Source organism: Poeciliopsis prolifica, unplaced genomic scaffold (assembly GCF_027474105.1).
Source record: "Poeciliopsis prolifica strain line A6 unplaced genomic scaffold, Auburn_PproV2 SCAFFOLD003, whole genome shotgun sequence".
NCBI classification, from domain to species: Eukaryota; Metazoa; Chordata; class Actinopteri; order Cyprinodontiformes; family Poeciliidae; genus Poeciliopsis; species Poeciliopsis prolifica.
The window spans coordinates 18,395,006-18,410,747 of NW_026562378.1; the positions used below are offsets into that span (position 1 = coordinate 18,395,006).

At 37.4% G+C, this 15,742-nt stretch overlaps 1 protein-coding gene across 1 annotated transcript in view; it reads right to left on the reverse strand.

The window, feature by feature from the left end:
• Positions 1–15,742, reverse strand: part of kif5ab (kinesin family member 5A, b) — a 78,685-nt gene that overhangs the window by 6,173 nt on the left and 56,770 nt on the right. Inside the window, exons 18-27 of the mRNA XM_055026949.1 lie at positions 13,641–13,705; positions 12,741–12,850; positions 9,983–10,084; positions 9,427–9,487; positions 9,250–9,321; positions 9,029–9,133; positions 6,216–6,429; positions 4,314–4,569; positions 3,255–3,316; positions 203–230 (exon numbers count right to left, since the gene is read on the reverse strand). Coding sequence (XP_054882924.1) covers positions 203–230; positions 3,255–3,316; positions 4,314–4,569; positions 6,216–6,429; positions 9,029–9,133; positions 9,250–9,321; positions 9,427–9,487; positions 9,983–10,084; positions 12,741–12,850; positions 13,641–13,705 — 1,075 coding nt within the window. The remainder of the gene's footprint in view (positions 1–202; positions 231–3,254; positions 3,317–4,313; positions 4,570–6,215; positions 6,430–9,028; positions 9,134–9,249; positions 9,322–9,426; positions 9,488–9,982; positions 10,085–12,740; positions 12,851–13,640; positions 13,706–15,742) is intronic.

The following is a 15,742-nucleotide window of genomic DNA, read 5'->3' on the forward strand; positions in this document are numbered from 1 at the left end:
ACCGCCACACACATACATAGATGCACACACACCAGGATCACAGGGCGTTGCAGCAGCAGTAGCAGTGTCCGCAGCAAGGGGGCAGCAATGGAGCAGGGAGATGTAACGGTGAGGAAGGCATTTCAGAGCTGATATGTTGCATGTCTTTCATGTACAAGTGCAATCAGAACATGAAGACAAACTGGGTTCACCATAGTCTTACCGGTTGTCATTGAAATCTGTGGTGTTTCCTGTGGACAGAAACAGTGCATAAGGACACAGACAGGTGCACAGTGAATGGAGTTTGGTGGTGTTATGACTCGGAGGAAGTGGGGTTACGAAAGACACATGTAGACTTAAATATTACATGTGAGAGCCACTGACGCAGCTGCATAAAATATAATAGCAACTAAGGCTGCAGTAAGGCTTTATTTTAAGTTTATACAATTAAAAACACATCAGGAAAAATTGTTTTATTCTACTTCTGGATAAAGTGCAAAGAATGTATTTCAAAGCAAGAATCACAGCATTTTAGAAATTATGTTCCATAAATAAGTCACAACCAGCATTGTTTTCCAAATTGTATTAGTATTAGCTATTCTTGTAGTGAGTGGAAGTTTACTTTTAAGAGATAAACAAACACGTTCTTGCAAAAAAAAAAAAAAGCAAATTACCTTTAGATGAACTGAGTGAGGTGATGGTGTGTTAAGAATATCAAAATTGAACCTATATTTCTATGGTGCATTTAAAGCACCATGAGAAAAAACACAGACTGATCATGTGAAAAGTCAGGCTTTCCTTAGAAATTGCTAAATCTGTTTGAGTGGTAAGCAGCAGTCCATATCTTCTGGCACTTTTAAATACTTTTACATGGTGTCAGTTTGTTAGGTCCCAAGCTACAGCACTCCAAACACAAATCTCACTTCCACAAAAGATAAATTGCGAGGTATATTTTCACAATATGAACTAATATTCCAGCTAGAGAGATTTCTCTCAGTACTTTTGCTTTTGAGAGATATTGTTATGCCATTTCAAAATGTAACCGACTTTTTAACATCTTTTTCTCTTTAATTGTTCTTGCCATCGTCTTTTACAATATTGTTTACCTATTTGTCATTTCTCATCAAAATGTATTTATCAATACGTAGCAGCCTGAACACATCTGAAAGAGGAAATACTGTATGAATATATGTGCCTTTTTAAGGTTGTTTAAACACTAAAATCATAGTCAAAAATGAATTACAATCATCATCCAGAATTTTCTATAATTCTTTCACTCTTCATGTTATTCATTACCATTTAAAAAGCTCAATTTTTCTTCTATTGTTTTGCTCATATAACAACAAAAAGCAATAAAATGCAAGTTTTTCTCAAGAAAAGCTAGTGAATAGAGGCAGGAGCATCATATTTTGAATATTATTTCTGCACAGTTTAGGTCTTCCTGCCATTATGACAATGCAAATTATAGAAAGGATTAGAATGAAACTTCAGGACAGAGACTATGAATATAAATGAAACGAGCACCCTTTCCTGCACAAAAAGCTATAAAAATGACTCAGATGCACAACAAACCTCTGGTTAATGTGGGTCTGACCAAGAGGTACTTTAATGTCTGAATTTAACCAAAATGCAAATACAAGCTTAGCACAGAGCAGATGAAGATGAATGCTAATGTGATTCCTGGTTGTTTTCATTCATACGTTGCTTTCATTAGGCTTGCCTGAACAAGAGGAGAATCATTGCTGTCACTATTTCTGTTTGTACAGCAAATATCAGAAACCATCCAGGTTCCAAAAGCGTAATTTCATTAAAATGTTCATTAAAAGCACATCCTTCTTAAAAACGTCCATTACTGGCAAACAATCAATGCAGCAGAACAGCACTCAACATAGAAAATTGAGATTTTTTTTCCTGGCCATATTTATCCTCTGTGCAGTTTGTTGATCTAAATCCATTTTCCAGATGCTTCTAAGTGCTGGCAACCAGTTTATTACTAAATCCTATAATCTACCACTGAGCTTTCCTGACAAGAATTGATTTCACAAAACTTTCCCTTGGCAGCCTGACACACATATCGACAACTGAACGTAACAAAGCGCTTTGACTGTTGCTCAGGATGCAGAAAGACTGAGCGTAACTTCCCCGTGATGGACAAAGGGAAGTTGATTTAATTAGTGAATAATTGTATCAGAACTCATGCTTCACTGGCTTTATATTCAGGAAGAAAAATGCAAAACTGAAGCATTGTGAGAAGTACTAAAAATTGTCTGCTGCCAGAGCAAATCACCTTTCAAGGCTCCATCATAGAGATGGGAAAAAAGCAGGAGGAAAACTTCGGGTTGAAGCCTTTGTGGAGCTATTTGACCACATTTTCCCACAAGCTCTTATTGAAATTCATCACACTGAAGTACCAGAGTGGAAATTACTAGAGGGGAAAGAGGGTCTGCAGCCTTAGAGGTTTAACCTGGTAAATAAATTGAACAGAATACAAACCACTGTGGTAATAAAAATAAAGAAAAAACAAACCAAAAACATCACAGCTACTTCCAAGCAGCACAAACTAAATCCATGCTGATTAGATCCCTGAAGGATTCTGTGCAGAACAGCGATCAGGTCTGATGTTTAATGAAAGGCATAAACACTTGCAGCATGTTGATGAATTGATTCTAATGCCATTTGTGACTTTTATTGATATTCCCAGTGAATCAAAGTGGTGTGATGTTGTTGCACAACTCAAACTACTGTCATGACTGGGTCAGAGGCTGAATTGGTCCTCCAGCTTGTCTGACGGCTTCTCTGAGTAATGACACTGCAAGCCTAATCTGTCTCCCCCAGAGACTGCCGCTGATAACACACGTACACAAACACGAAGATGAAGACGGACAAAATCTTCGGGCAGCAGGAGGATCTCACAGTTGGCTGCACATTCTCTGGCAAACCCTAAAACATGACAGTCTTAATCTTGTAAGAATGTAGAAACCTTATAACTCTGACCTACATTGTGAAAACCTCCAAAATTCACATCAAGTTAAAATCTGCCTACCCCCTCAGAAATAATAATAAAAAAAAACACATGAAGAGCAGCAGGACATTTTCCGTTAACTGTTTTAACAATCTGCACTTTGTAAGAGTTTATAAAACAACATCTGAATTTCATGACTGCTATGAGGGCATAATGGGTGTAAGGAAATTACACCCATAAATTTAAGTGAATTGAGCCCCTGCTGATCAGGGTTACTAATAGCTTTAGCAGGATTTACTTGTAGGAGGCTCACCGTTTTCTGAATCAAGCATTTCTGAAGACTTCTCTGCTTCACTTACTGCTTCATCTGAAAGCCTAAAAGAAGCAAAACAGAAAATTATGTTAAATATGTTACAACATTCCTATTCATCTTCAAATCAAACAACAAATAAGAAAAACTGGTTGTAGCTATAAAATGAATCATTTGTATTATTTGAAGTCAACACCCTCCAGGCAGTAGAAAGTTATGTGACCAATAAATCAAGCAGAATTTCTCTCTGGAAAGTTGAGCTTAAGGCTGTTGGTTCCAAAGTGAATTTCTGCCCTCATAAAAAAAGAAGTTACAGCCTCAACATTTTTACAACAATTTACACAAACAGCAATTTTATTAATCCTTTATTCGGTTCATGACGTAAACATGTCCATCAAGTCCAGCAGCTGTGACTAATTTACGTCAAATCACGGCTGTTTTCTCTTCAACCACAAATCACAGTAATCCAGATTTCAGTCTGAATAGAAAAAGTATTGAATTTTTAACACCGCTGAGGCTTCTTTTTGATTAAACTTTGATTAGATTATTTACTTAAATATGAGGTAGACATAATCCCCACAGCAGCAGATCATTATTTCCCCTTCTTTTTCTCTTACGTAAAAAACACATAGAGTGCAGCAACTGGTATTTTCTAAGCTGTCGTCCTTATGACAACCTTTGTGTTTCAGAATCCAAACCAATTTGTTCTTGTTAAGATGAACATAAATTTAGATAAATATTGTTGGGCTGCATCTAAAACTCATTCACTTTTCAGTTTGGAAATATTTGCCTCTCTGTAAGTGTACAGCAAACTTTAAACTTGTACTTAAAGGTTAAATAAAGAAACTCATTTGCTTGGAAAGATATAAAATATTTTTAGGACGGTGTTCAGAACCTGTAATTGTGCTTATTACTGAAACATTATCATGGCAACTCCACCAATACATAGAAGAAGGACTTATAAATTTACACAAATTAAAACGTGAGCTAATATTATAAGTTCAAATCACAATGTCAGAGATCAAAAAACTAGTTACAAAATGGGAAATAGAGCTTATTCACATGTTGTTCTGAGTGTCGCTGTCATCGTCACTTTGTGGGTTGAGGAGTTCTGCAGAACTGTTCTGGTTGCACTCATCGTTAGGTAATCTGGCCTCGGAGTCATGTTCTGGGGGAGCATCCACGGGAGCTGCTGGTTGGTTGTTTTTGTTCTGGAAACCGGCATTGCAGAAAGCGACGGGGTTTTCGCTGTAGCCCCGGATGAAGAAGTGGTTGATGGGAGGATAGAGGGGGTAGTGGCCGGGACGCACAGGCTTGGCTGCAAGGAATAACAGACCACTGATGCACGGATTGCAGCATTCATCCAGAAATCCTAAACACAAATTTTGTTTCCTAAAAGTTTGTAATGTCTCTAGAAAGCTGTGAATGTGTTAATTTAGAACTTCTTGGTAATTCTTAATTGGCTTGGCATAATCCTGTAATGAAAACCATCATTTTAAAACCTCTCACATAAATCAATATCTTGTTTTCTCACAGCAGAGGTATGCGTGCCTCTCATTATTTCATTGCAATTATCTTTGGTTGAGCTGCTCAAGATGGGAGCTGGTGATTAAAATAAATTATACTGCTTTTCTAAGCTTCAGCTCTCCTCTTTAAATGCATACAGTGTAAATCCTGTCATGAGGGAATATTTCAGTAAGTGCTAAACCTCTTCAAGCTTTGATGTTTTCTACTTTTCAATTATTGCCACATGTCTGTGCAACCTATAAAACTCAAAGAGCACAACGCTACTGTTCAGTTTGGTAAACATCAACATCTCATAATACATCTTCTTCAGCTAAATGTGTTTTTAAAGTGCATCTGTTTCCTGAGTACCAAACCAGATTGGTTTCAGAGCCACCTTCAGCAAAAATTGCTGCACCACACTCACACATACCAAATAAAGGTGATCTAGAAAAGGAAGGAGAGAGATGACAAACGAGTGGAGCTAAAGCATACTGGGAATGTTGTTTGTGAGGAAGCCAGAGCAGCGACATAAAAAGGATGGTTGCAGCAAGGTTAGCAATTCCACTCAGTGCCGTGGAAAGGCGGCGGAGAAATGAAGGCGAGGGAAATTAAATGTTAGGGACCAAAGGAAAACTGACGATATAAAGAGAATCATCTTGAGGGAAATAAGACTGTATTTTAGTAATAATCTGTATAATGTTAACTTCCTATAAAATTAATTAATATGGGTTGAATATAAAATTATGGATGATTTCCGTTGTGTCTTGATTTTCCACGTGTTTATGTAAAATTTCTAACTAAAGAACACGAAGGCCTTTTATACAGATGCTCAGAGGGGCAAACATTTTACTGTTTCTTTGAAGAATTATTTTGTTAATTAAATTAATTGAGCAAGCTAAGGTTTGCCTCTGGAGTCTCCAATTTGTTGCCAATTTTAGTCAAGTTGGAAACATTAAATCTCAGGCTGTTAAACTTCCCTTGTGTGTGAAGACAAACAAAATACTGTAATCAAAGGAAGCATGAAAACCAGTAAGTAACATTTCTTTTGCATCTGAAAGGGTTTGGGTTACAGAGAAAAGAAACAATGGGACTGATAATTGTTAGTCTGAAGATCAAAAAAATCATATTAATGCATAATTTAATCCAATACCAAGTTTAAAGAAATATTAGCTGCAGCAGTCCCTTAGGAAGAGCACAGGAGAGTTTTTTAGATAATACAAGACTTTGGCACTATAGAGACTCCTAATATACAAAATATTAATCAATAGTCTACATGTTGTATATGAATATAACTGCAGGATATTCAGCGGATAGTTTTAAAGGAAGATGTAGTTCCTTTTGGGCATATTTACTGAGATGCAGCACACCACACAAAAAATGGTGCTATTTGGAGCAGAAGGTCAGCAACAAGGCATAGAGAAAAGTCTGGGTCATTTCATAGTCGCGGTCAGATGTTACCTATCTGTGCAGCGTGGGGGCGGCGGAAAGGATTGCGCCTCATCACATCCTTGATTCGCTCCACCTCCTGCTGGTAGCGCTGGCGGTCCTTCATGGCCCCCTCCTTCGCCTCCTTCAACGCTCCCTCCAGTGCTTTAACTCGCTCGGCGGTAGAGCGGAGACGTTTCTCCAGTTTCGGAAGCTCACAGCGAAGATCTGCGTTGTCGCGTACCAGCTGTAACCCATGTCAAAAAATTAACCACACTTGGACTGACAATCAGGATTGATACTCTTGCCTTTCTCTGTGACGTAGAGCTCACAATGGAATTGATTTGATCTTTAAGATGACAGAATCTTTAAAACCTGTTTAACTTTTAGATTAGAGTAACAATATAATGATTACAAACTTGTGAAAGTAAACCATGCTTTGTTGACAACATGCTGCTCTGAACAGTGCTCCATCCTTTTCAACAAGGTTTTAAATACAAAGGATTAAACACGATTTTAATTATTTAACCACAATATTTTCACTTTTTAGCTCAATCTATATTTTATGAGTTAATGAAGACACTATAAATCGGTTCTTCCTAACATGACATGCAGTCATATAGAGAAACTTAAATTTGGGATGAACTTGTTAAATAACTGTTCATTATCTAGTCTTTCAGCAGCTCAGTCTTAAACTAAAAATTCATTTTATTTCATGAGGAAAAATTTCCACAGCAGGAAAAACACATTTTAGCAACATCACAGCCACATTTATAGCTACACTTTAAATTCATATATTTTATACAAACCCCCTTTATGAACTGGACAGTATTTCATCTTCCTCTGTAGTATTTTACAAGGTTGGAGGATACAGAAAGTGGGATCCCTTCTTCACAGTCTCTCTGAGTATCACTTACATTTGCTCTTTTATTTTCTGTTCTTCAGCTCACTCCACAGGGGTTTTAAATAGGAAATACGTCTCAGGATGGGTTTGTGATGAAAGAAGGTTGTTTTTCTATTTGTTCAACTATTGTTCTGTTGAATTGGCTATAGGATCATTATCTTGCAAAATAATTTTTATTTTAAACTCTTTATATGTCAAAAATTTCACATAAAATGTCCTCAAACATGATTTTCAATCTTTGAGAAAAAAAAGACCCACAGAATCACAGATCCTTCACTGTTCCTAAAACTAGACAATATTTGTTCTCACAAAATCATCCTTTCATTTTTAAACACACTTGAAGTGTATATCACTGAAAGCTAAACTTTAGTGTCATTTCAAATTCATGTTCTAGTCAAATTCACAGTAAAGATGGTTAAATTAAATAAAAGCTTTATATTGACATGGCTTTCAAACAACTGGTTGCCATAGAGGGTTTTATGCTGGTTAAAGGGATCAAAAAGTGGCATTAGTTTTCTAACAGTGTAGAAACTATTTTGATTAAAAAAAAAGTGAATCTATTTTAGTGCCTTTTACAATTTATTTACCAGTGATTGTGGAGGGAAGGTCCTTTATTTACAAACCAAATAATCATGAATCTATGCTTGGTAGTTAATTTACAATCTTTTCAACAGATTATTTTATTTCAATTTAAAAGTGTAACTGTTTATGTAATATGGTCATTTTTTTAAAGGCCAGTCAGCTTCAACAACTTCTTCATAAAACAGTGTAACAAATAATGTGGTAAAACAGATGATAGTTGTTTAACCTCATAAAGCAAAATGTATGTGGATATTATTCTGCACCTTAATTGCTGCTCTATGCAGTTTTCTTTGGGAAAGAAAATGACCGAGCCTTTAAACAGTGACACTCTGCCAGAACGTGATCACGCAATCTAATCTCCATCCTGCAGAGATTCTGAATTAGGGGGTTTTTCATGCAAGCAAACTTGGCCAATAGGCAAAACATCCAATAAGTCAGTTAATTGACCTTAGGCTCAGCTGTAGGAGTTTATTGCTTGTCTGTGAATCATTTTAAAAGAAAACAAAGACGAACAGAGCAAAGACTCCCACAGGAGCCCAGGGATGTTGTAAGAGAAATCAGCTAGACGGACAGATGGATGATTAAATCTACCACTGTCCCACACTCTCTTTGAAAGTCTTATCATGCTCCTTGGGGAGCTTGCTGATTTACGACCTTAGCTTTTTTTTTTTTTCCATCTGCACCGTGCCAGCAGGTAGAGGATGGGATTGAGACCCCCAGCAGTATCCTCGGGATTGGTTTTCAGCCTGACAAACTGATGCAGTGCAGCTCATACCAATCTGCCAGCCTCAAAATATTCTGCCAGTCTGCAAAACGTTTAGCAGATCACCACTTAGTGTTCTGCAATGGTACATTTAGGAATATTAAACAAGATGGGACGTGAGTTTGTGTGTGTATGTCCATTTGTTCTGTACAAAATCTGAACAAAGGCAGATTTTCAAATTGTAATTTTATCTTACAGTTTATTTTTTCTAAAAATGATAACTTTTAATGCCTAACTTGCTCTGTTTAATTATGCTGAACATTGATGTTGCAAATGTTGCTTTTATTTTATTTAGCAGAATTCAGCAGTTCACCCCAGTTCATCCTTTAAACCCAAATGTCAATAAAGTAATAGTCAATTATAAAACTTAAATGTTGGACAGGATTGACTGAATAGTGTCTATAAACAATAATGTGCAAGTTCTGCTGCAAATTCTCAATTGGATCTACATTTTAACTGGGTCCTTTTTGCACATGACTATTTGTTGATCTAAACTTTTCTTCTGTTATATTGCTGGCTGATCCAGCTTCCTGGGTTCAGTCAGGAAACTTTGTAGTGAAATATTTTCTGTTTTCTCAAATATCTCACTTGAGTTACCTGTTTGTGAACTTTACTAAGTTGCTCCAAGTTGTTTTCAAGAAAGGAAATCTTTTGTTTTTGAGTGATAAATCCTCCGGTATCATTAGGTTCAAGCTCTGTACACTGTCGAAATAACACAAAAAAAGAGACATTTGTCAAAACTGCGTTACAGAAATTGCTGCTTTTGAAAATGCTGGATTGTCAGGACTTTTAAGACCATTCTGTCTTGTTTGCCTTACCTTTCTGACTCGGGTCGTGAGGTCTTGAACAAAGAGCTTGCGGAGGTTGTGCAGGGTGTAGAGTTCACGGGCCTACAAAAGGAGGAAATGAGTAAATTGGCTGTTTAGTGGAGCTGTAATTGGATTGGCAGCTCCTGAAGGCAGTTTATCAAACCGTGACAGTAAATAATGACTTACAACAGTCTCCTCCAGTCCTTTCAGGTCCTGCTTTGACTGCTCATGCCGTTCGCAGAGAAATCTATACATAGACAGGAAGATGACCAGACAGAACATCTGAAAACTGAACTTGTCTTTACCCAAATGATTACCTCATTCAGATCAGAATAATTCATGACTGGAGAACAAAGGGAGCATAGACCGGCTGCTACACTCATGGGGGTGTTGCCCATCTGCCATCTGATGCAATATGCTGCAAAGGTCAATGTAGAAAGGGACCCTTAACAACCAGCTGCTACCTTATTAACAGAAACTCTAATGGCGATGCAAAATGGGTTGGACAGGAAGATGGACGCGATGCAAGAAAATGGTGCAAAAAGTGTTCACTGCTAGAATCATCCACTATAAAAAAGACTGACAGAGCTGTAGAGTGGCTGGAAAAAAATAGGAAAAACAGAAGACAAATGAAAAAGAAAAAAAAAACAGGAAGATGGGAATCTAAAGAGGCAGCTTGCCTCCAGGACTCCATATGGCGAGGTGTCTGAAAGTCGGCCAGGACAGTAAAGAAGAGACTCACGTCAGTTCCTCCAGCTGCCGGCTCTTGTGATGCTCTCGACTTCTGAGACATTCAAAGTCGCCATGCAGTTGCTCCAACTCCAGCTGCTGCTTCTGGTTGCAGCTGAAAAAGTTGAAAACGGATCAGGTTAGGGCCGGCAAACTGATGTTTTGCACTTTAACAGCTTTTCCAGAATAGAAAGCAGAAACAGGAAGCTGTATTATAGCTCACTTTCCTCTACTTCTCTGCATCATGCTGTGCTGCAGCAAAGTGATTCTCATATTTTATGTTGCTTAATGTAATCTATTAAGTTTGGAGAACAATTACTTTTTAACATAAGAACCAACTTTCTTCCTTTGATGAATTTAACGTTCATATGACAACTGTTTTGCATTTAATAAAGTTAAATACAATGAATTTGGTTATTTGAGGGATTTAAGAGAGAAACAGGCAAATTTGAAATGCAGAGGATCTGTTCCAAGATATTCCTTGACCACTTTAAGGTAAAACATTTTGCCTGGCATTGCCACATGTCTTTGCATCAAATGAGAAAATAACTGCTCTGGTCATGGTCTGAGGCACTTCTGGGCTCAGTTTAGTGATAACCAGCAAAAAATGAGTTTTTGGTGGTGGTGGGAAGATTAAAATTCACAGCAGGGCTACATAACCTTGACGGGCACTTTGACAGCAAACAGGGGCTGATTGACTGGCCTCTGGATAGAATCAGGTCAAGACTAAACTACTAAAATTCCCTTCTCAATATTAAAAATATTTACCAATAAACCTTTTTACACATCTTTATATGCCTGTTTTATCTTAAGGTATTCTGTTTTTTCTCTATTCCTTTCATCTTTGAAATACGAAACACACAAAAAAAAGACATCTGCACCAACTTGCCCCTGTTTTAATAAAAGGATCTGCAGGGAGTCTCTCTTTTTTTTTTTTTCACATCCATTCGGCCTCAATATCACCCATCAATCAATTCCAAGCTGCTTATCCAAATTCAGACTGTGAAAGCAGGATAAGCAGATCTGTACCAAATGTGTGTTTCTTCACATCTCTTCGTTTGGGGGTAGTGGGTTACTCTGAGGCCAGCTGCGATGTGTGCTTCAGTTCTTTGATGGTGTCTGCAGCTCCTTCTGGGCGGTCATGCTTAGTATAGTACATCGTCAGTTTCAGGCACCTAAAGGGACAGCTATTTTCACATACAGGCTGAGTCAGACAAGTGGCTCTTCATGCGGAGGTTTGGTAGAAACAGCTAAGCTCCAATGTCTTCCTACTCCACAGCTTTGTTTGCCACCCACATCTTTATGTCTTGTGGTGACGGCTTAGATCTTCTAAGAATTCAGCTAAAACTATTTAATCTATACTGTTTGAATATTTTGCCTTCTAATTAATAATGGTTAGTTTGGGAAAGAAGATGCAAACAAAAACAGAATTTTTAAGATTTTCAAATTTTTAAACCTATATATACCTCAACAATTTGAATCTATATCAGGGACTAATATTAAACCCAAATGGACCTGGTAAAAGTTAAAAAATTGAAAACAAGGAGATTTGCTAATTAATATTATAATTGTGTAGCTTTTCATAATTCTAGTATGATAAGTTTTGGTAACAAATGGCCCAAATCTGTTCTGTGGAAATACCTTTTAGGGACAGCTAGGTGCATCTGGGTGCACTCCTTCTCCTACCAACTTGAACTAATGGCTGCGTATAAAATTACTTAATAAGCAGCCATTTGGTTCCACAGAGGCCAAGTAACAATCAATTCATTTGATTAGGATATGCTGCAGAAAGGATGAAACTAAAATTTGCAGGATAATAGCTCTTGGGAACTTGATTTGACCCCAACAAAGTGGAGTGCCAATATTTTTGGCACAAAGTCCAGCTTGTACTTAGGATTGGACCTTATGGCCTTGTGTTTTCTTTGTGCAGATGAGCCACTGGAGTGATTTGCAGCAGAGTGAAGCTGCTGAAGTCAAGTTTTTTTATCCTGAAAGAATGGTTCTCAAAAAGAAAGAAAATGATGACAACTCCTTCCATGTTGATGATGTTAGGATGATAGACGGATTAGGACCAAACTTTCTCTAGCGAAAATGATGCCTCATTCTGCCATGGTGAGAAAATAGATCCAGAATGCAAATGGCTGAAATGAGCTTCAGCAGTAGGAAGGCTGGGCTCAGCCTATAAACTAAGGAGGTCCATCAACCAGGGGGCAGCTTGGAGGAGAATTGCTGCTCCATTCCTTCTTAAGAAGTCATCTGAGCTGGTTCAGTTACATAAGGAGCACTCTTGGGTGCCTGCAGTAATGCTGATGCTGCATTGGAGGGCATCCAGGCACATGCCACTGCAGGAAAACACCACAGCAGACCAGGAACTAACACTAAACTGCGTGTTCATCCCTTCAGACAAGGAAGCTTGTCACTATCTGGATGTCTGAGTTACCCCTCCAGATCTGATGCCTCAGCTACACAGATGATTGATAAAAGGAAGCATAGATATATATCTCTAAATTTTTTTGTGAAATTCAGAATGCATACTTATTTATTTATATTTTATATTTTCATTTGCATGTTTTAGAAAACATTTAATGTACTGCCTGACATGCAAAACAGTCTATAAAATACTGTGAAGTATGCTGGACATTATTTGGTGAAAATAACAACAAAAAAACCCAAAAAACGTTATGCTCACATTTGTATGTTCTTGTCTTGTCATCAAAGGAGTGAAAGTGAAAACCGAATGTGTATTAAAGTAAACTGAAAGAAGTACAAACTCTGTTAATTCATCAATGGTCTTCTGTTTCTCATTGATCTCGTCTCGAAGGCGGCCAAGCTGCTTGCTTTGGGCTTCACGGTGCGACTTCATCTGCTCCTCCAGAGCTCTCTGAGGAGTCGCAACAAGAAAGAAAAAAGACCAACAAAGTGAGTGCAAACACTTCCTCACAAAGGAGAGAGAGCAACATGATGTGGGATGAAGGGTTCCTACGAGCTTTTTATGACAAAATGTTTCACTGTTCCAGGGTTAAATAAACAAAGTTCATCATTCATTCTAGGCTCTTCATAATGTTGGATGAATGCAAAATTTTGTCAGTGAAGCAGAGAATATAACTTTAAAAACTGATTTTTCTTTTATTTGTGCATTTCCAAACCTGGAATATATGTAAATGAAATTCCAGGATGTGCAGCTGACAAATCGTGATACTATCACTTTTAAAAGATTACGTTTCATTGAATTCATAATGTGAAGAATTATGACCGTTTTGAAAATAAAGAACCTGGAACTAGAAAGTGTACCTAATAAAATGACCACTGATCAAATAGGCCAGATGCATGTTAGCAGAGTTAGAAATACTCTGCTAACATTTTTTTTCCACAATTGAGATGCCTTTCCATATTTAACAGGATTGGAAAAAAACTTAAATTACAATTTCTATCTTTTGTCAAATTTATCCAAACTGCCCTGAAATCAAAGGAATCCTTTCTTCCTCTGTTTGAAGCAACTTCATCATTTGATTTGTTCCGGTGCTGGAAAATACGAGAATGCACCATGATGTGTGGATTCATGGCTCAATAGAAAAAATACTTTGTAAACACCTGCATTTACCCAAGTGCTTAGGTGCTGTAATAATAATAAACATGGTATATGAAATTGCTATTACTCTTGTCATAGTTACCTTCATCTCAGATAGATTGTGGAGAGATGTGTTGTTCTCCCCATTGGTCATCTGTGACATGCTTTCTGAAACAAGCAGTTTTAGATCAAATGACAAAGGAAAGAGTGAGAAAATATGAGAAAACACAAGAAAGGAGGTTGACATGGTGATAATGTGAGTCACATAACAGTTTTATTCCCACTGTGACCTGACAGCCAATCATTAAAGGATAATCATGCTGACATCAGTCATGCTTTCATTAGGAAGATATACAGTTTTAAATTAAATCTTTGGATCACGCTAACCAGATATTGACTCCCTGTTGTCTGATGAAAGCACTGAGCTCTGCACCTTGCTCCAGGCAATGCAATCAACATGGACTTTGTATTTGTCAACTGCTTCTATCCCCGTCTGCCTGGCTTATTGAGTACAACCAAAATGAATTTACAAGTTCTTAAACCCACTAGTTATTTAATTCACTTCTCTGGGAATCCAAAGAAAGAATGACTTACATTGCCTCTGGCCTGATTTGTGAATTGTGTCAGAGCACTGGAAGTAGCAGCAGCAGCTAGCTGCACCCTGCACAAATTTCAAATGTTCCATTAATCTTTTTGTCCTGGACAAGGGAAATGTTTATTTAGCTTTATTTTTCTTGTCCTCAACAACATAAAAAAAATGATGACAGAATAAAATGCTCCACTGAAGCAAACAACAGTTTTTAACAGGAAGTCGATTTCTCCACAATTCACCTTGGTCGCCCCGAAACACAGATTGTTTTGTTGTTTCCTGCTCATTAATTTTGCTGAGACGGGATTACTTTCGACTGTTTCAGAACGCTGACCTTAACATTTGACTTTGGCAAGCGTCTGCAATTCATCATGATTTGCAAACTGGAGCGGTCCTTTGTCCTTCACAGGAGAAATATGGAATGTCAAATAAAATCGCTTAATATTTACACCAAACAAGGATAAGTTTTCTTCCAACAGGATGAAAGATTTGTTGCTTCTTGCAACATTGTAATATGTCTTGCTAAGTGTGTATTTCACCTCATTTCTCCTGCTTCCTAAATAGAAGTCAGAAGTGGGTCTGTCTTATATTTTTTACGAAAAGTTAGACCCACCAGTTCAGAGTTCATAAATACACCAATCTTCCTCTGGTGTATCAATGTTCCATTGCGTTTTATCAAAAATAGCAATCAGCTAGTCACCTGGCAGCAACTTAGTGCTTTTTGGCCTTTAGATGTGATGAATGACTCGATTAAGTTCAACGCATCAGAAAAAGTGGTTCAAAGTAAAATTGTTGATGCAAAAACAAGTTAGTTTAAACGTTTCAGAAAACTGCAGATTTGCAAACAGGTTTCTTATTTGTATATCATATATAACTACTGGAGGTAGCCCTGTGTCAGATTGCTGGATTTACATTGAGTTTAACTGCAAATTCACATTTGCTACGATCCATATTTGTTTACTTCAGCTACTATTCTGCTCTGTAAACAGTGTTAAAAACGTCTCACAGTCTGATAGATTAGAAATACTGAATGGAGAGGGGATTGCCAAAGGTTTAATGCCATGTTCAGCTAAGCCAATCATCATTGCTCATTAAGAAACACATCACGTTCAGAGCCATAATCATTGATTAGGATATGAGCTCGTCATTAACCAAACTAATAAAGCAGAGCCATGGCTTCAGACAATGCCGGTACCACTCCACATGCGCAGCCCTGGCAGCTACTTTCTGCCTTGGCAGAAACCAGTGAGACAGTTGATAAACCATCTCCTCCAGTTTCACTCTAAATGGAAGATTAAATTAGTGTCTGGGCACTCAACCCGCAGCTTTTTTTGACGAGTGAAAGAAATCATAAATGTCATTTCAGATGGACATTAAATATTTTCAGAGATATTTTTAAAGTAGTCCTTAAAAATGTAAGAGCTCTCAAAAACTTCATACACAGACAATTTTTTTTCCAAGTGATTCAATCTTATTGGAAATATTGCTTTAAATGGCTTATTGCACCACATAGTTCAGATAAAAAAAAAACAAGATATTATGGGATAAGGATGCAGAGATTTTTCTGTAAATACATTTTGTGATCATTGTTTTGACAGCAGATATCTCTTAGTTTT